The sequence below is a fragment of the Miniopterus schreibersii genome (genome assembly GCF_964146895.1).
Source record: "Miniopterus schreibersii genome assembly, chromosome: 21".
Taxonomy (NCBI): Eukaryota; Metazoa; Chordata; class Mammalia; order Chiroptera; family Miniopteridae; genus Miniopterus; species Miniopterus schreibersii.
This window is the reverse complement of record NC_138123.1, coordinates 11,030,490-11,051,336: the sequence shown is the minus strand read 5'-3', so window position 1 is coordinate 11,051,336 and position 20,847 is coordinate 11,030,490. Positions and strand designations below refer to the sequence as shown.

The 20,847-nt window shown below is 41.9% G+C and overlaps 1 protein-coding gene across 2 annotated transcripts in view; it reads left to right on the top strand.

Moving 5' to 3' along the window:
* Positions 1-20,847, top strand: part of FMN2 (formin 2) — a 222,804-nt gene that overhangs the window by 187,941 nt on the left and 14,016 nt on the right. For both annotated transcript variants that reach the window (XM_081124213.1, XM_081124214.1), the window contains one exon: positions 2,396-2,545. In XM_081124213.1, the coding sequence (XP_080980339.1) occupies positions 2,396-2,545 (150 nt within the window). The remainder of the gene's footprint in view (positions 1-2,395; positions 2,546-20,847) is intronic.

The following is a 20,847-nucleotide window of genomic DNA, read 5'->3' as shown; positions in this document are numbered from 1 at the left end:
CACAAAGAGCATTTTTAGTGAAAATGCATCTTATAAGGTTCATAACAACCTGCAAAAGCAGACATAGCCTCCACTTCACAGATGAAGAAACTGAAACTCAAACGTTGTTACCTTCTTAAAGCCATGTGGGCAACTCATGACAAAGCCAAGAGGAGATTATTAGGCAGTGAGAGTAATTAATGCTGTCAGAAGCCTCTCTGCATGCCAGTAACTCAAAAATATCTCCAGGGAACTTGATCACCTGAGTGCCTATTAATAAATCAGCACTGGTGGATTAGTTACAATTTAGACAACATTTTTAGGAAATATTTATATTTTTGAATGTACAATAGACCATATATGTAGTGTAAAATAATATAAAGTGCAATATAAAATAAATTAGAATTATGTTAAAATATTCACCTAACATTGCAGAAATTGATTTTTTTCCATTGGACTTCAAAACAATTGTCTATGATACTGTGGGGTACGGATGAAAAAGCTGAGTGGCAGTGATGTTAAATGGTTTGCTCACATCGCTAGTCAAAGAGTCAGGATTCAGTAGCCCACCGCTCTCATTCTAAGTCCTGTGTTCTCTCCTTTACACCATGCTGCTCTGTGACGGAACTTTACACGTTTTAAGATGGCTGATGAACGAACCAGCTATTACAATTTAGATAGGTCTGCCCGATTGGCCTGGCTTGGCCTGTAATAATCAATTTTACAAAGCATAATTACCAGAGAAATGATGAAAAACACTAAATTGATAGTCAAAAGATTTCAGACCTAATTTCAAGCCATATAGCTCATAAATATGTTTGCGCATATAAGGAGAAAGACTGTGTTTCCCGGCAGGGGAGTATGTGTATACTTTATCAGTTTTAATAAAATATGACCCAGCTACGTTTGAGACTATTTTTGCTCTCTGCCATCTACTCCTCTGTCAGTCTTCACATCATCAAGACATTCTGCGGGCGCATTCTAATGTCATTCCTTAGCTCGTGGCAGCCAGATTCTCACATACCATACACACTTCACACCCCGACTCTTTCTCAGGATTAAATGACTCCACTGTGTCATTTTCTACTAGGTTGACTAGAGAGAAATACAGAATTTCCACAAGCCACACTTTTGATCATATTGGTGCTGTCATCTCTCCCCAGAATCTAAAAGCTGGTTTCCCTGGGAACCTTGCAGCTCAGAGACAGCCATAGAGCAAGACTGAAAGCAAAGCAGGCCAGCCACATATGGGTAACCCATGGTCAGGGTGGCTGGGCCATTTTGATTCTGTGTGTGACGCTCAAGTCTCTCTTACTTCTGAGCAAATTAACCCTACACATCTCATTTTTTTAATGCCCATCTCAATATTTTTCACATTTTTTTCATAGTGGAGATTTGAAATCATCTATATGACAAGTTGGATGCATATACAGATATGTGTCAGTTGTGTATGTGTGTTCACACATTTTCATTTATTTTTATTGTTGACCCAATTGTACACATATTTTTTATCAGATGGACCAATATGGCCAAATCAATTGACTTAGAAGTTTTTACTCCAGGGTAAAGCTAACTTGAGCTTTGTGTGGCAGATAGTGCTGGCCTGAGGCCAAGGTGGGGAAAAGGGGGAAAGGGGGCAGGGTATTGAATGCCGCTTCTTTCTGCGGGGGCTCTAGCCACACCCTGCCCGGGTTCCTTCAGCTCGACATGATCAGCTCTGTTGGCCTAGGTCCTTTTCAAGGCATTGTTCATGGATGGAAGACTGTTGTTAAGTCATAAACTTACTACTTGTATATTCTTTGTCAAATGACCCTTTTGAAACTCTTCTGAGCTTAATGTGGTTGTAATATGAACCAACCTCTGAATGGCCCCTTCTGAAGACTTGGTCTTTTGACACAGGGCTGGCTGCCACATTGGTTTCCAATCACTGATGGGAACCTTTGTCAGCATCTCCTGGGACTTTTGCTCCTCCCCGCCCCAACAATATAGGGAACCAAATAGCTTATAAGCAGTATAATATAATACATATATTAGTTTGGGGGCAGATGGCTGATATTTCTTTTGTTTAGAGTGTAGAAAGTATAAACCCACCACTCCCAGTATGTTCCAACAGGGACATTTCTGAAATACAGATTCGTTTCTGAAATATGTTGGACACATAGTGATTAATTTTGAAAATAGAATTGGACCAGGGTGAGTTCTTAGTATATGAAGGGTTTTTGTCAGTTGCTACTATCTGTATCCAAAACTCTAACATGAAACCAGAAGAGAACTACTGTTGGTGCCTGGAGAGTTTGCGTCCTCTTGGTAATAATAACTGTGCATGAATGAAATCAGCGTTTGGATGGAGAAAGAATGTCCCATATTGGAAAGTAATCATAGCTTTTATGCTCTGTGTGTGTGTCTGCTTTGACAGCTTTTTGGAGACCACAGCCTATTTCTTCATGAAGCCAAAACTTGGAGAGAAAGAGGTGTCCCCAAATGTTTTTTTCAGTATCTGGCATGAATTCAGCTCTGACTTTAAAGACTTTTGGAAGAAAGAGAACAAACTTATTCTACAGGAGAGGTAGGTTTTTTCATTTGCACAATGGCATTTAAAAACTGGTGTTTTATTAGGTGGCACACCACTAGCATTGCCAACTTTTATAGCCTGAATGAAAAATTAGATGGCCCTCAGCTGGGGTATCAAATCTAAGAGGGTGGTGAGATTTGGCAAAATTTGGAGTTTTGGTAAAAGAGTCAGCATGCAGGTCGCAATGCTACAGAGAATGGCTGGGGTGATGGTTTGCCAGGACACCTGTCTGGTAAAACAACTTCTCTGATGAGGAAACAGCACAAAAGCAGGCCATGTAAGAAGAGTGGGACAACCCTGCTGAGATGATAAACCCACTCACTTCAGAAGACCAATATGAGCAAAGACCATAAAGGTAAGAAGAATCAGTTTTGTTTTGGTTTTGTTCAATTCATGGTATAGTGTGAAATTTTCATTGTTTGTATAAAAACTTCTTCCAGATGTCACCAAGAAACACATGATCAATATTTTTTAAAAGAGCTTTCAAGATCCTTATAGCATTATATCACATTTCCTAAAGCAGATGTTTTCAGGAATGAAGGGAAATTTCTCCTCTGAAACATTGAACTAAAGTCTCTGTCCCTATGATTATGCAATTCCATGGAGGCGTATTAAATATTAATTCAGAAAGAAAGCCAGCCCTCCCAGGGCAGCATCCCCAAATAACTGGATCTAGTAGGAAAATGGAGAGGAAACATAATCTACATGGTAAACCAAACATTAATACTGAAACCACTTGGTACACTTTCCAACATCCTTGTGTTGACAGTGACTTTGGTTTAGATCTTTAGAAAACTTACATCCTGAGGGACTTTGCTCATCACATCACCACAGTCCTCAATTTTCTGCTAATTAGCTTCATTTTGGCCTTGCTTACCTACAAAACCAGAATCACGCACCTAGTTTGCATTCATAAGTAGATTCTGATACATCCGTGCATGAGGTGAAGTCAATTGCTAAGATTTATGGACCGTGCGCACTGTCCCTGACTTGGGCTAACTCATGTAATTACTCAGATTCCATAACCTTATCATAGAAGAAACTGTGCCTCTGTGTAGATGGGAAAAGAGAGCAGTTTGACCAGAAGGAGACACTTTAAACATCTACTCTAAGATAATGCGCTTCATCTACTTGAAAATGCATCGTTAGAGGTTAACGTAAAAGATGATTTTAGTCAAAAGTTCATGCAGGTGAGATAGGAGAGATAATGGCTTAAAAAGAAGCACATGTGAATTGTTCATGTGCTCAGACTTAGCTACGTATTATCAACTTTTTACCAAGCCTGGCTTGCTCAGTTTAGAAAATTATAAAAAAGGAAACTATCTTCTCTCCGCACGTCACATACAACTTCCATTCATGAACCTTACTGGATCCCCACAGGCCTCTTTTCATCTCTAATCTAAACCTGTCCTCCTGGAAAAGGGCCTGAAGCTCAGTCACACTAAGGAGCAAAACCGAGATGAGTATTTCGCCCTCCACAGTCGTTCGCGTGGAGTCTGGGATTACAGTTGAGTGAGGGTGGAAATGGTGAGGTGCAGGCCTCACCAAGAGGAGCCTGATGGCGCTGTAGTTTTGGTAGCTGTTCTGATCGGTAAGTGACTTGCAGCAGGAGGCTGGTGTCCTGTGGTGGAGCCCCCAGAGGTCCTGGGACAGGAGCACAGGTAGACACACTCATCTCTTTTCCTGCATACACCAGGCATGAGCTGCTGAGATGCCGTCTTGGAGGAAATGTTGACATTGACTCGTTCAGGTGCAGTCCCCGCAAGACAGAGTTGTGTTTCTACGTAACACTATTGATAACGATCTAATATGTATATTTTATGCACTTGGCATGACCAGAACTTGCTTTTCTTCACTCTCTAAGTATCTCATAAAGTCAAAAAGACCCTTTTTTTGTACTTCGTTCTGTGCTCTCATGTCCTGGAAACATGCCGCAGGCTCTTTGAGTCCCACTTGGTGACCATTTGGCAGTGTGACGCCCTGGCAGGTTACAAGTGCTCTCCTCTGCAGACTTCTCATTTTTCTAAGTCATTTGCTTTTAATAAAGGGCTAAGGGGGAACACGTGGAAGGTGAGAGTGCTGCCTTGCCCTTTGACTTCCGAAATATATTACGTCTCTTGGCAGATCGGCTGCTTTGAAAAGCAAGACTGTTGGGCTGAGTTGTTTGTAGGAAAATTTTGTTCCTTTCTGTAGTGCAGCACCAGCTACACAATTTCCAGGACACAGTGTGATGTGAAAAGGCTGGGCCCCTTGTTCAAAAATTGTTAACAATTTCAAGATGGCAAATCCTTCAGCCACGTGTAAAGCCCCCCTGAGGGGGGGCCCTGGTGACTGCACACATGCACACCCGGGAAGCCGGCCTGGCCTCACTGTGAGCTTTAGATCTATTTTCTGTACTTGAATGGAAGGAAGGGTAGGTCAGGAATTCTTTGAGTGCCCTGGGACATTGATCGGAGACAGGAGTGTGGTCAGTTAAGGCGTTAAGCCTCTGGGACAGTTACTGTCAGCGTGAGTAGAACCTCAAGTAGAAATACTGACGCTTAAAATGGGACATTGTGTCCCAATATGTTTGTTTCCTCTCCTGCATTCCTATAATATTTTATATTGTGTTTAAAAGCTACGCCTATGCTGCCTAATGATATGTCTGTTCCTATTTTACACCATAACTTTTTTTCCTGATGTTTGCATTGATCTCTATTTCCCGATGTCTTTGCTTCTGGTACAGTCCTTACTGTACCAGGCCACGGTGCCTTTCCCTTCTTAGTGTCCCCATAAATGTTTGCGGATGTGACTTGTTGCATCATTGTATTTGGGAAAGAAGGGCTTAGACTAGTAATTAACGTGTTTTCTTGCATAACTGAAGTTTGTCATTAAATGATCGTTGTTCTATATTAAATTATCATTAAGTGCGGTGGTAATAAAAACCCTACTCCAAGCACCTGAAGCAGAAGACCTTTATTTGCTCAGACACTCAGACCATGTAAGGGCGGGATGGAGCTTGCCCTGGGCTTCCCGAATGCAGGATTCTAGCCACAGTCCCGAGGGGTTTGTCAGGTGGATTTCTGCCTTTCTCTCTCTCACTATCTGTCCTTTTAAATGTCCTCCCTTCTCCTCCCCTTCCATTCTCTTCTCCTCTCTTTGTCTCTCTCTTCCTCTCCTTCCCTCCCCACTCTCCTCTGCAGTTTAGCTTAATTTCCAAGCCAGGCTGTTCCTTTAGTGGTGGACCCTTGGCCATCGGTCATGACCATGGCCATGGCTCACATTCTCACAGCCCAGGGGAGAACCCGCTCCACCACCTAGAACATTTTAAGGAATAGCTCCAGATGAGTGTGCCCGTAATGGGGCCCACGGTGGCCTGAGGCACGGGGCACCGTGATTAGCTGAGCGGTCCATCGACCCAGTTCTGCAGCCAGAGAGGACAGTTGTTATGATTGACAGTTCCCTTCATGCAGTGTCATTGGAGTCAGGGAAGAAAACTTTCCATAAAAAGTAAACAATAATCTACTCCCCCTAACTCATTAAGGCTTTAAAAATATAACCCGCTGTTTTAATGGTGTGGTTGAAATTTCCATTTCTAATCAAGTTTTCCTTGCTCTAATTTGGGATTTAGAAACTGAATAATGTATTTAAAGTGTTAAATAATGCATACATTTTCCTTACCCATTATTTCGCATTGGAGTCTGATTATAGAGTGGAAGTAACGTTATATTTTCTGGCTTTGTCCTAATGACTCGTATGGCTTAGGAGATACATTTCTTGAAATGGTGACTTCCCACATGTCCGTGTTGCAAAGGTGTGCTTTCTTTCTAATCCATGTGGTGTGGAAAACGTGAGCCTTGCTGAGTTAGGTCTTCTGCTTACTGGCTGTGTCATGAAAAGTCATACTTCCTGACCTGCGGAATGGAGACAGTAATACCTGTGTTGCAGTGTTATTTTGGTTTAAATATGTCTTTATTGATTTTAAGGAGAGAGGAAGGGGGAGAGAGAGAGAGAAACATGGATTGGCTGCCTCCTGCATGCCCCCTATTGGGGATCGAGCCCAAAACCCTAGCATGTGCCCTGACCTGGAATCGAACCAGTGGCCTTTTGGTGCATGGGATGGCGCTCAACCAACTGAGCCGCACTGGCCAGGGCTTGCAGTGTTATTTTTAGAGTACAAGCAGTGTCTACATGCTAGATGCTCAATGGCTGTTTCTCCATTATTTAACAGAAATGATATCTTGATCATGACTAACTACCTACTAGGTGATATGATATTAATAAGACGTATTAAGTATCTTAAGAATATATTTTGTAAATACAAGGTGTTATTGTGACTCTGCTACTTTCTTGATTAGGGAAACTGTCTTGATTCTAATTATGAGGGTAAATTTTTATTTTGCTATAGGAAGGAATTTGTTTTGATGCTTGGTCTTGTCATGAGTCAGAAAAAAATGTGTGTGTGTTTCTTTCATATACTTGGAACTAGGCATATGCAATTGTTAATTAGAAATCCTTCTCTAAAACGAAATGCAGACTTGTTATCACTGAGCAACACAGAACATGTGAAGGACTTTTAAAAAATATTTCAGCTTCACTATATCTAAAAGATGGAGGGATAAGCTGATATTCACTCCACTATCATGGCAGGAAATGGACAAGCCTCATCTCTTATTTTCAGGAAGACGTTAGCATTGTAATCCCCCAGCCACTGATGAGGTCCCATGGAGTGAAGGACAGCAAGAGCTGTATCACTTAGAGGAAAGAGCACAGACTGATTGAGAATACATGTGCTCGTTGATCCTGATGAAGGGGTTATGGTCCCAGGAGAAGACCGTGGGGAGCCCAAAACAGCTTCACTGCTCACTTTTGCTGTGTTGGAAGCTGAACTTGGTTTTCAGGCAGGGTCCTCAGTTGCTTAACTGCATAAAGTTATATGTGATTATATTCTCACTCTATATTGAGTTTTTACTAGGTGCAGGGGACACTCAAGTCTCTTTGATGAAGGTCTCTCCTCCTTGAACTAAGTCTAGTGCTGGTGTGGTGTAATGTCCAGTGGGAGAAACTGGGGCGGGAGATGACTTCTGCCCAGAGGACTTCCCACAAGGAGCTTTTCACAGGCAGTGCAGAGAGAAGGGCATTCTAGGCAAGAAAATGGGGCTCTGGCAACAGGGACTCCAGCCCCATAGTGTGTAGTGTGGTCCTACCATGATTTCATTTTTCGTTGGCTGAAGACATTTTAATTTAATAGATCAGTTGTGACATTACTAAGGGTTATGTTTAAAGTGATGTCTAACTTAATTTGCTGGTTTATTTTACTTCGAGACAGGTAGTCTTTGATGATGCAAGAGAAAGGATAGCTGCTCCTCTATTTAATTGTACAAACATGTGGCAATCAAGTCTGGTTTCAGCCTGGCTGAAATCTGTAATTAGAGGGAAAGAATTTGTATGCTTGGCCTCAGAAGGTTATGCGTTACATTGGAGAGCACCTCTTGTCATGTTAACATTTCCGTTTCCAAAATTTGTATCCAAGCGAGCTGCATATTCAGATTTAAGCATGATATTATCAGAGTAGAAGAAAATGACCACTTTCAAAGCAATTGAAAATAAATCTGAAGACTGGAGATAAAAGAAGGTTTGTTATTATGTGATAATGTATTTGTTGGTCACCCAAGTGAAGGATTGCCTCATGCACTGATAGTTAGCATTGTTGCACTGCATCAATAAATGAATTTGGCCAACCACTTACCCCTTTAATTCAGGCATCAATTTCTAGAGAAATGACCCATAAGGGAATCCTTTTCCTGTTTCCAACTTCCTGGGGCTAAAGTTTTGGCAAGACAGTTGACAAACAAGATAGAATAGTGGCTAATGGAGCCTGAAAATGTATAGGGAAAGTGACCGACATTCATGAAAGGAGTAATTACTGTGCATTAAGGCATAACCGGTAATTATTTATTAACTCATTCAATAATTATTAATGCCCTACTGGGTGCCCTGGGTGCCAGGCAAATTTCCTGCCCATGTGGACCTTACCTTCTAGTGAGAGAAGCGGACAATGAAACAGTGAACAAACACATTTTTAAGTGATGGGTTCAAGTCAGCACTATGACAAAAATAACCAGCCATTTTTGCAGAGGAGAAAGCAGAAGAGATTAATTCACCAAGTGTGTGGTCAGAGGAGGGCTTTCTGCAGAGAAGCACTTACGTTGACACCTAAGGAATGCGAAGGAGCAGGGTGGTGAGGGGCCAGGGTGGCACAGTGAGCTTGACAGGTAGATTGTAGGAAATCAAGACAACGCGGCAGAAAAGACGGAGTGCACGCCAAGAGAGATGACAGTCACGAGATGGCTTGGATGAGATGGGCAGGGGCCCAATCGTTCCTGGTAAGAAGGTGGCTTTTATTGTGCGTGCAATAGAAAGTCATCAAGGGGGTTTTCTAACAAGGAATAACCTAATGTGATCCATGTCATGAAAAAATGCCTGGCCCAAGGGAGCAGAAAATCGGACAGTGGTATTGAGAACAAGTTGGGAACTTCCTGTGGTGGCCCAAGTGAGAGATGTGACGCTCTGGACTGGGGCGGAGGCGATAGAGATGACAGGAGTGGGGGTGTTGGTTGGATACTTTGGAGTTAGACCTGCAAAAGCTTGCAGTTCTCAGGTGACTGGCTGGACCTTCTGGAGGCCAGGAAATTCTAAATCTCACCTCAGGCGCCGACAAGCTTATGTTAACCATCCTGATAGATCAAGAAAGCAAGCTCCCCTTTCTTCTCCTAAAATGACTTAGAAAAAGCCAAGGTTAGGGAAAGATCTGACACCCTGGGTATCAGGAAACTCACGTTCTAAAATTAATCTTCCAAGAATGATGTAAAATCCTAAAGTGAAGAGATGGAAACGATCCTCCCATTTGCATCTTGATCTTGCCATGTTCCAAGAGATGCTTTTTAAACTTTGAGAAATCCTTCCTCCAAAGCCTCATGTTCAAAAATGGAAGAAACTTACCCTTAGGGGTTCTGGTTCGAGCTCCCCAAAAGAGAATCTGGAAAATAACTAGTCCAAACATATTTTTGCTTTGAAAGGGATTTAAACGTTGTTGCCCTTTCCAGTGAGTGTGTAGAGGCTTGTAAAGGTGTCTGAGCAGATAGTCATTTCCCTTCAGCATTTGCTGAACATGTTTTTTGATGTTTTAGCAGATTTCGTAGTAAAACCATCTTGGTTCAAAATATACTTCATGGAGTGAAGATATTTAAAATTATCCATTGAAAATAACAATATGTAACTTATATGGGCTGAAACAAGTTCTTATACAAACTGTTCCTTTGCAAACAAGACTTATTTTTAAGTGCTCAAGTTAGGTGTCTTTAGTATAAGATCAACTAAGGTAATGGTTATAATCGGCCAGAGGAGGAGGGCCGGATCTGTCCAATTTGTATAATGTCAAATTAACAAATTCTTAGGTTCGTGTGGACTTCTGCTGGAGCCTGGATTTTTAAGATAGCCAAGCTGTACCAAGTCAGGGCCTCCGCACAGCTCATTCCCAGTCTCAGGGTCTCCGTGCCAGCTCGGACCCCGTCAGGCAGGGTCTTCTTCCTCCTGCTCAGCTTCAGGGTTCCGCTCTCAAGCCGCACCCCAACTCCTGTCAGTGGGAGGAAGCATTTAGAGAAATGGAAACTTTTTCCCACACTTAAAAATTTGGGACCCCAGGTAACGGCGAACGTTAGACTGAGACATGTCGGCAGTGATTATATTTGACAGAGAGCAATTAGCTCGCTTGGGTTTGCCTGCTGAAGTCTGGTTAAGATTTCGAGGCAGCCGTGATAAGGCATCGAGCTCAATTTTAAAAGGGATCCTTTTGAGACCATGTGCCGAGCATGTATGTGTAGGGGCGGGTGGGGGGGTCCCTAAGAGTGGAGATCAGTACTAGGCATGTCAAGAATGTGCATTTCAAGAGGACACAAAACGAGAGTAATGCTTATGTGTCTTGGTGGGGGGGTAGAGATGGTCCGAAGAAAGCAAGCAGAGTGGCCACTAAGCAACTGAAAAGACGCTCTGCATCACCAGCCACCCCAACAGTGGAAATCCAAACGACAGTGAGATCCCCCCCCCCCCCCAGGATGGCTGTGTAGCTGTGCGCCACCTCGCAGTGGGTACACGTCCTGAGAAACGCATTGGTAGGTGGTGTCGTCGCCCTGCGAACCTCACAGAGGCGCTTACAAACCACTGAGGCTTGCAGATGGTCTAGCCTGCCGCACACCTGCGCTGCGTGGTCTAGCCGATTATTGATAATACCCCCAAAATGGAAACAATTCAGATGTCCATCAGTGGATGAGTGGATCAGTAAAATACAGCATATTCAGAGCATGGGAGGGCACTTGGTCATAAAAGGGAATACAGCTCTGATATATACTGTAACATGGGTGAACTTTGAGAACACGACGCTAAGTGAAAGAAGACAGACACAAAAGACTGTATATTGTATGATTTGATTTATATGAATGTCCAGAATTGGCAAATTCTATATAGGACCCAAAAGTAGATTAGCCCTTGCCAGGGTGTGGGGGAAGAAAGGACTGGAGAAGGTTTCTTTTGGGAAATATGGAATGTCTAAAATTAGATGGTTGTACAACCATGCGACGATATTCAAAAACAAACAAAAACATTGAACTGTGCACTTCAAATGGGTGTATTTTATGGTATGTGACCTATATCTGCCATTGTTCACATAAACATCAGCATGGTTAGCCTTCAACCTGAAATCTGTCATTGTCAATAAAGCTATTTTTAGAAAAATAGAATTCTCACCTTATGGTTCTAAACACAAAGAGGACCACAGCTGAATGCACCGACCGCCTTTCGTGATCTTTGAGATTGTCCGTGGTTGGTTCCTTTGTGTTCCCTGCAGGCACACTCCTGGCCATTTCCCCTGTGCCCAGAAAGTTCTGTATTTACTCATGCAAAGCAAATCTTTTAACTACTAACTTTGGTTTAGCGAATAACCAAAGTTTGAAAGATAAATCTGCTGGCAAAAACTGTAAAAAAAGAAATCGCACTTATTCCAAAATCAATAAGATCTCCATCACTTAGAGAATTGGTCAGTTCAGACGGCTTCACTCCAGTGATGAAATGAGCCACAGCTGGCCCTGTGTAAGCCCATTGCAGGGGAGCATAAGTCATGTGAAAACCACTATGAAGCTATTCATCTATTGCAAAACAAACTCTGTTCAAATCTAATTTCCGCAGGGGAAGTCAGATTGTCCAAGTTTTCTTAACTTGTATTTCTAACGGAGAAGAGATAAATGCTTAGAAAAAAGTGGATGTAATAAGGATTAAAATAAATAAAAATTAAAGAGAAAGAAAATGGTCTGCATTCGCCAAGGGGTGAGGCCTCACATCATTCACGTGTTTAACGCCCCCACCCTCTCACCGGAATGGCCCCACGTGGCTTCGCTGTCCCCAGCCCCTCCTTGTCTCCGAGTCCTCACTGAGGTCCTTACTCCACAGGCTTCTATGTGGCTGCTCCGGATTTTGCTTCTGCTGGTCATCAGCTGCCGGACTTAGAAACCTGAAATATGGTCATGAGAGGAATTTGAGCCCCTGCAAAGGAGACCTATTTTTGAGGCAGACGGTAATAGGGATACACTCTTTGTATGGTACTTCTAAGTGTGTAATAAGATTAACTTATTAATGGCTGAAGGTTAAGCATGCTGATGCTGAAGAACTGGTTGTGGAATTACAATGTGGCCTTGGAGAGTGAATTCTAGTGACTTCAGGCATCCATCAGTTGAACAAAATCAGGGCAAATTAGTATTCCATAGCTTGGGTTCTTTGGTTTATGTGGAAAACTATTGCTTACAATTTGTTTCTCCTTAAAATGACCTTTAAATTATTGTCATCATCATCATCATTTAAATATTATATGCATAATATTTCTCATATGCATAGTATAAAATTAACTTCCAATTCTAATGTTCTTTGAGTTTTAGGACCTATGATTTTGCAATTTATAAAAGTGAAGACATTGCAGAACCAAAAAACGAAAATCACATTATACCTAATATAATTCCTAAAATGATGTAAGACTTTTTTTTTTTTTGGCAATTTAGGCTTTCTAATTATAGCTCTAATATCATTAATATGTAGATACGCCAGAGGTTTGTCTGCTCACTCCTTTTGAATGTCATCTTATATGAAGCCTCCTAGCATTTTCATTTTATTTAATTTCAATTCCATTTTGATTTATTTTGCTTTTGTTCCCTGAGTCAGGGACTGTAACAAAAACACTTAGGATGCCTGATATCCTGAATGTCTTTCTGAGTTTGAAAACTTTATTTAATCAACTTCATCTGTCATTTTATCTTGTTGAGTAATGCTAAACATTCTCTAAATAATCCATCAGCTTCGTCTCTATCTCATCCCACATGGCCCTGGCCATGTTCCACCTCCCATTGATTACAAAGTGTGCCCCTTCCTTTAGCAATAGCAGTTGGGCTGGCACCCGTGTGTCACACTCTATATCTAGATCAAAGAAAGTGCTCCTGGCCAACACGTCTCCACAGCTCATTGATCTCTCTCTCTGGAGAAAGGCTGGTATGTCTCCTTGCAGATTCCTTCCTTGAATGATTGAAAACTTGATGCTGAGCTATATAAAGTTCTGTCTGGATCGCTGTGTCTTACACAGTGAGGGGCATGCTGAGAGGCGCCACTTCTGCGTTTGCAAAAGGGCTTGCAGTCCTCCTGTCCCAGCTGGAGCTCCGTCCACTGTCGCGTTGCACGGAACTAGCCAGCCCTGGCAATGTGAAAGCCAAGGCTCAGAGGAGAGCGAACGTGTCCTTGTGCTAGTGCACGCTCAGGAGGCAGGCTTGCCCTGTCTTAGGAGAATTAGGCAGATCCACGCCTTCTGGCTTTCTAAAAGGAAACACCTACTAATTTTCAGAAAGCAGTAGTCTCTTTGAGGACAGAATTTGGGCTGCGCTGGTGGAGACTGGAACTGTTTTTGCTTTAAGCAGAACGAACCCAGGGCCTTGCAGTCACTGCCATCTCTTTGTGGCCTTCGCAATGTTCTGCGCCTGGGTTGGTTCTGGAGATGAGCTGGGAAATGAGATGACTGAAAGTGAGCCCTGGAGGAAAAGGCAGCATTCAGCTTCCTCCCTGAGCTCCACAGACCCAAAGATGACCCCTGTCTCCACCGCATTAGGAGTTTGGGGGCAGTAGTAGAAAGTGCGCTTGATTATATTTCATCCTAAGCTTGTGTAATAGTATCTTGTAGCAGAACCAAATAGTGAGACATAAGGACAGTGCTGTGGTTGTTTTTAATAAGTGAAATAACGTATAGTCATATTAACGAGTTAGTATTTTATATTTAAGCCCTATTAATATTTCTCTGTTGTTATATAATATGGGCATCTAAGGTGGACTCCATTTTACCATCACTTAGAAAAGTGATAAAACTTAAAATTAGGTTAAATTATATAGAGGTTTGCTCTTTCTCAAAAAAATATATTTAATGCTCATGCCATATAGGCGTTGGGGTAATGAGAGAATAATATATAATGAGAAAATACACATTTGGTGTTCAGTCTCATTCTTGGCGCAGAGCTCCTAAAAGCCTTAGAATTTCCTAAGTGAAAAGAGCAATAAAGGTGCCTTTGCTTATCTTAATGAAGTGACTTTGGAAAACCTCTAGGTTCCCTAAGGGTGGCCAGTGGAACCAACCCTGTGGTTGGTTCAGTCCCATCACCTTGACCTCTGGCGAAGGAGGGAGGTGGTGCTGAACTAATTTCTGTTGACCATTGATTTAATCACTCATGCCTACGTAAAGAAGCCTCCACAAAAACCCAAAGACTGGGATTCAGATTGGTAGACGCAGAGGTTCCGGGAGTGTAGTGCACTCAGAAAGCGTGGGATCTCCACACCCCTCCCCACCTGCCTTGCCCTGTGCATCTCGTCCACCAAGCTTTCCTGAGTTCTGTGAGCCATTCTAACAAAGTGATCAAACCTAAGGAGGGCGTCATTGGAACTTCCTATCGCTAGCCAGTTAATCAGAAACACAGGTGACAACCTGGACTCGAGACCTGCACCTGAAATAAGGTGGGGCGGTCTTGTGGGACTGAGCCCTTAGCCTGTGGGATCTGGCGCTAGCTCCCAGTAGATGGTGTCAGAATCAGGTTAATTGCTTGGTAGTTCAGGGAAAAACACACATGGGAATTGGTGTCAGAATCAAAGGCATTCATTTAGAATTTAAAGTAGCTAGAAGTAAAAGTTTGTTTGCATGTGAGAATCTCCAGTCCTCTAAGGTTTAATTTGTCATCAAAGTGTGTGGAGATTATTAGTCCCTCAAATTTGTTGTGTGAGGAAAAAGAAAGAAGGTAGAAGTACTAACTCTCATCATTAAAATATCCTAATTATCATTATAAATTTATATAATCTTTGCAAAAATCAGAAATAAAAGCATATTTCAGTAGATCTTAATTTTATGAGATGGAATTGTTTTTCAAAATTAACCTCTTTGGTTCAAATTCCTATGGCCTAGGGGTGAACATTTTTGGAAAGTTTGATAAAATTCCACTTGGCCACTTTAAAGTGCTCCAAGTTTGTGGAGGAGGTAAAGGAGATGAGAAATAGTTGGGAAAAGTATGCATCAGTTAAGAGAATTCAAGATGCTCACAGATAACTCTGAAGCTTTCATTTTAAAAGTCAGTCTAGACGTGGATATTAATGTGTTTTGAAACCCATGGGCTGTTTTTAGAACAGAAGCATTCTTAATTCTGCAGAACTTGTACATGAGTTGATTTCCTGCAGCCTCTGATGTTCCTAATGTTTTTATTTTATAAAGGTAAAATAAACAAACTAGAGCATAGACTACTGTAGTAAGAACTAGAGGCTAGATAGCGTTGATGGCAAATTAGAGAAAAAGGTAGAAAAGAATTTTTTTAATATCACGATGGATGGATGGATGGATGGATGGAAAGTTATTCCCAATTACATATATCCATTCAGGAAAAAATACAAATACAAGTGAAAGTGATGTTATCGTGAGGAAAGCTTATTGATAATAAAGAAAAAGAGAAGAATTCATACCACTTGACCATTGATTGTGATCTCCTGCTGTGTCCCAAACATTCGGGTGAGAATCGGGGACCAGCACAACCCCTTAGCTCAAAAGAGGTGAGAATATGACCATCAGAAAGCTGGTGGATCATAGTGAAAAGCAGAAGAACATCCTGATTTCCATAAAGTGTATATTTTACTAGTCATGAGTAGTTATTAAAAACAGGTTTCCTAATGATGCTGCTCAAAGAAAATCTAACAAGTGTTCACATCCAAATTCCTATTTGTTAGTGGCCATTTTCTATTTTCAACCTGAGGGTTTAATGAATTCTCTAGCCTGAGAGTTTAATGAAGGTCACAAACTTGGGGACAGTTATTACAGGAGATAGTTTTATTTATAATTTCATAGTCCAGAGCCATAATCACTTGTCTGCTGTTGGTGATCCAAAAGCCTCTGAAACCAAATGTTTTTTTGTAAGTTTGTGGCAACCTGATCTCACAGGAAGCCGTGATACTGATCCACTTGGTGTGAATGTTCATATGTTTACTATAGAAATAGTGTTTGGTTACTCCACGCTGTGTCAGACCCTTCTGTTATATGGGAAACTAGAAAAGTTCTGAATTTTGTAATCCACCTGCCGCGAGGGGTTTTGGGTAAAGGATTGTAGAATGAATGGATAGCTGGTTGACCAAACCCTATACTCACTGGCCCTAATTCTACTCTCTCTAGAGCCACACAAATAAATCCAATCCTTGTCCATGTAATGGGTCTTCAAATATTTGAGGCTATCTATGAAAATGCTATCAGATGTTCCATTGCCCTGATATAGAATTCCCAGTTCTTTTAGTTGTTCTAGAATCTCTTTGGACTTCACTGGTTCCTTTAGCTTCCTGCTCAGCCTGGACCACATCACTTGTTATTTCAGCTTCACTGGAACCATGATTGACACAATAGGTTACACTTCTTACCACTCCCCATATCAGCAAGGCCATACCCTTCACCTTTCTTGCTTTGGGAGAAATTTTCTAAGCTGGACTATTTAAAAATCAGTTTTCCCCAATCTAAGGTAGATTCTCTAAGGAACAGATGTTCTGAGACAAATCCTGGGGCACAGGGGGGGAAGGGAAAATCAAGAATACTTTTATTCAACGTTTCCTTTTTATTTATAATCATTCCTTCCAGTGCCTCTTCCACTCTCTTTTAACCCTGGATACCACAGCTGCATTTTTCACTGTGCACTTATGAATTATCCACATGCTTTGCTGAGGTCATTCAACAAGTGTTTATTAAGCAGTTACTATATAGCAGGCACAGGAGTTGTGAACACAACCAGATCTCTGCCCTCTGCAGCTTACATTATAGTATCCATAGATGATTAATTGGTCATTGGATTATCAATAAATATAGACTGGGTGCTGATAGGGGCTCTGATGAAAAATAAAGTCGGGCAAGTGGAAGGGAGTGGCAGGAGGTGATGGTGTCGTCTGTAAGCTAGCCAGGCAGCATGTCTCTGGGAAGTGAGGAACAACAGGGACTCAAAGGCAGTGAGGGAGTAAACCAGTGGGATATCTAATGGTGGAATATTCCAGACAGGGAGCAGCGAGCACAAAGCCCGAGGAAGGAGTGTTTAGGGTAGAGGTCGGAGTGGCTGGAACAGAGTGAACAAGAGGAGAGAGGCAGAGGGTGAGGGTAGGGGGGTGCTGGGGCCAGACTGTGTAGCCCGGCGGACCAGGCCAAGAAAGGGCTTCAGGAAGGAGGGACGAGAGGAAGAGCCATGTGACATGGTGCTTGTGCCCGTTGCGAGGGAGACGAGGGCCCAGGGTTGACCTTTGCATCTGGGAACTTGGAGGAATGGGTGACATCCATGGCAAGAGCAGCCTCTATGGAGGGGTTGGGGACAAGCAGTGGAGACGGTGCCTGTGGGCAGCTCTTCCGAGGAGTTTGTGCTCATGAAGGGTCACGGAGAGAAGGTCTAGCTGGAGGGGGAAAGTGGGTTAAGGAATTTTTTTTTGATGGTGGGCCAGTTAGGAATAATCCAGTAGAGGAAAGATTGTGCCCTTTGGTCTCCCTTAATATGTGTGTCCCTTGATCTGGTTTCTGCCCGTATCTCCCACATCTTACTCCTTAATTAAGCCTTTCTTCCTCTTGCATAATTCTAAGCCGTCATGATATAAATAGCTTCGCTCTACTCTTTTATGAGTTGTACGGGGAGGAAATGTGATAAACTCTCTATAAACTAATTCCTATGTCTAAAAGCCCCAGAATTCCCCACCAAGAGAGTCTTTCTAAATACTAGGATCCAAGCTGTTCGTATATATTGCCCTTGCTAGAGAAGTGTCAGAGCATAACCTGCAGTGTAAGTGCCAACAGAACTTAATTCGATGCCTCACTAGCTGTAATTAAAAACTTTCAGAACCGTATGCAGATCAGAACCACTGAGGTTAAGAAAATATCTTAACACAGGTGGAAATAGTAAAGGTACAGTTCAGTGGAGGTAACTAGGAAAGGACCTTTGCACGAAAAATGTCCATTGTAGTAACCCACACTATTTTCTTCTAATGAAAGGTGAAGCTTGCTGTCAAACGTGGTTTTATAACAGCTTTGGCCATCACGTATGACACATTCATTTTTCATTGTCATAAGTTTGTGGGACCAGGGAGTGTCATTTCACCATTTTATTGAGGAAATCTAAAAATCCTCCGTATATACAGAAAGAACATGGTAGTTCTTACAGGACTTTTTATAAAAAAAAGTAATTCAGCTGAGCTATTTTTGTAAACTCCACATAAATCCATGTCTAATATAGAATAAAAATGTTCACTACTACATGATCCAGGGGAAAAACAAACCATTTTCCCCTAAATAAGAGATTTCAAATTAGTGATGAAACTGTGATCAGAAGCTTAAAATTTCTAACGTGTGTATGAACATAAATATTCCCATTAAAGTGACTATTAAACCCTTATCATCTAAGCATTTTAAAAAGTTCTAACTAGCCCAGCGGGTGTGGCTCAGCGGTTGAGCATCGACCTGGGGTCCAGGAGATCGCGGTTCGATTCCCGGTCAGGGCACAGGCCCGGGTTGCGGGCTCGATCCCCAGTCAGGGGCGTGCAGGAGGCAGCCGATCAGTGACTCTCTCATCACTGATGTTTCTCTCTCTCACCCTCTCCCCTCCCCTCTCTCAAATCAATAAAGATATATAAGAGATTAAAAATTTTTTTAAAGTTCTAACTAGCTCATTCTAGATTTTCAGTGTTTCCTGACACCACGTTAAACTCCTGAGGGAGATCATGGCAGAAGGCTACTCTTGGTTTGACAGAATGTAATTCAGGCCCTTTATTTACACAATGGAATGTGAACTCTGCTGTTTACTCCTCTCATCCCTGAAGCGAATTTATCTCCCCTCTTCCCCAGCCCGGAATTGTCGGTATTTGCAGCACTTGTCCGAGCCTAGGCCCTCGCTGACTGCTACTCAGTTGAAACACTGCGATTTGAGATCATCGAGGGCATATGCTGACTGTCCTGGAGTTGGCAGAAATGTCCTCACTAAGTTCAAGTTTGAAAATCAATCTCAGTTTATATTGAGGATTTATGTTTGACAAAAAGGGCCACTGGAGAAATTTCTCTGTCCTCTGTATTTTTAGATTTGTACTGACTACAGTTCACATTTCTTATTTCGAGAACTACGTCAAAAATTCCTCCTGGAAACTAGAATCAAGAGAAGGCGGTGGTAGTTTTGTTTTTTCTGGACAGTCTTACGTGCTTTCCATTTTCAAAGATGAACACTAAAGCCTATTGTGTTTCCATTACTACTTTTCCTTGAATAGAGTTTGAAATCTGTCCAACGATAGTACTTCTCCCCAGCATCTGATAAATCTTGTCACCGTTTTTTCTAGGTTCTTTTCAAAATTCATTTTAAGCTGCCACAATTTATATATCCAGAGTTTTAAAAGATTTAGTTTTTAGAATCATGTACTTCTAAAGAAATAGAAATAAAATAATAATATAAATTAATACAATGTAAATATATAAATATGATAAACATAAATATATAAATGCAAGTGAATATATGAATATAAATAAATACAAAGAGAAAGATATTGATGGTTGGTTGTTTCATCTTTCCCACACATTTGTCTTGTGAGAGTCCGCATGGTTAAAGCTAGATATGTGGAGGTTGAATGTCTGCGTTTGCCTGGACTTGAACCTCAGATCTGCCACAAATTGGCGTATGACCCCAAGCAAGTAATTTGACCATCTGAAGTTTCCCTTTCCCCATTGTAAAAGTTGGGTAACAGCAATACCTCATAGGATTTCTTGCAAGATTTAAAGGAGATATAACCTGTTAGGCCTCTGAGCCCAGTGCTTGGCACATAGTTCTCAGTAGCATCAGCTGCTACTTGATGAGCCAGGTGCTGTCTGGGCCTGGGGTATGGAGAGGAAAGACACTCCATTCTCTGCCTTCAAGGAGCTGGCACTAGAGTGTCTTTTAAGGTGCTCACTTTGTGGAGCTCACTAAAGGGGAAGGGGTCTTGAATTTGGGAAACAAAGGGAAGATTATCTATCCCATGATTCGTACCCTTCCTAGTGGAAGGGCTTATGGAAAGGTGCCGACTCCAAAGTCGACCAGATCTTCTCCATTCTTCCATTGTGTGACCTCAAGAACCTCAGACTCCTAGTCTCTAAAATAGCCTAATGGCATCTGTCACTTTCGGTTGCCAGGTGGTTTAATAAGATGGTGAACAGGAAGCACCCTCTGTGTGGGGCACACACTGGCTCACTGCAAATGTCTTCAGATGAAAGGCAGCTCAGTCATCTTTTTGGACATCTGTGACGGCTGGGACGGTCTTCTCTGTTCTCATAGTAAATTCTACCAGTTTATTGTGCTCTGAACCTCTTCAACGTGATGTTCTTTAAGACAGGAACATAGCCACACTCATAGTCCCCCTCTTATCTCCCTGGGCATATTTGATTACTGTAAATAAACCTACCCACCCTCTTCTCTAGCCAACATTTCTCTATCAAGTCTGCACACCTCCCATTAGAGATTCTTCAACTGCTCTGTTGAAATGAAGATATATTACCTATATTTTCCACTAACCAGGAGTTGATAAGAGTTAGGGAAACTGGTGTGACACCATTTCATGTTGAATCCTTATAGGCCACTGATGTTTCCTATAGTGTGTCAACGATTAGAAAGTGAACCTGATATCCTCAACTACTTCATAAATTTAAATTTCATGTACAGTCATTCAAACTAAATTGTTAC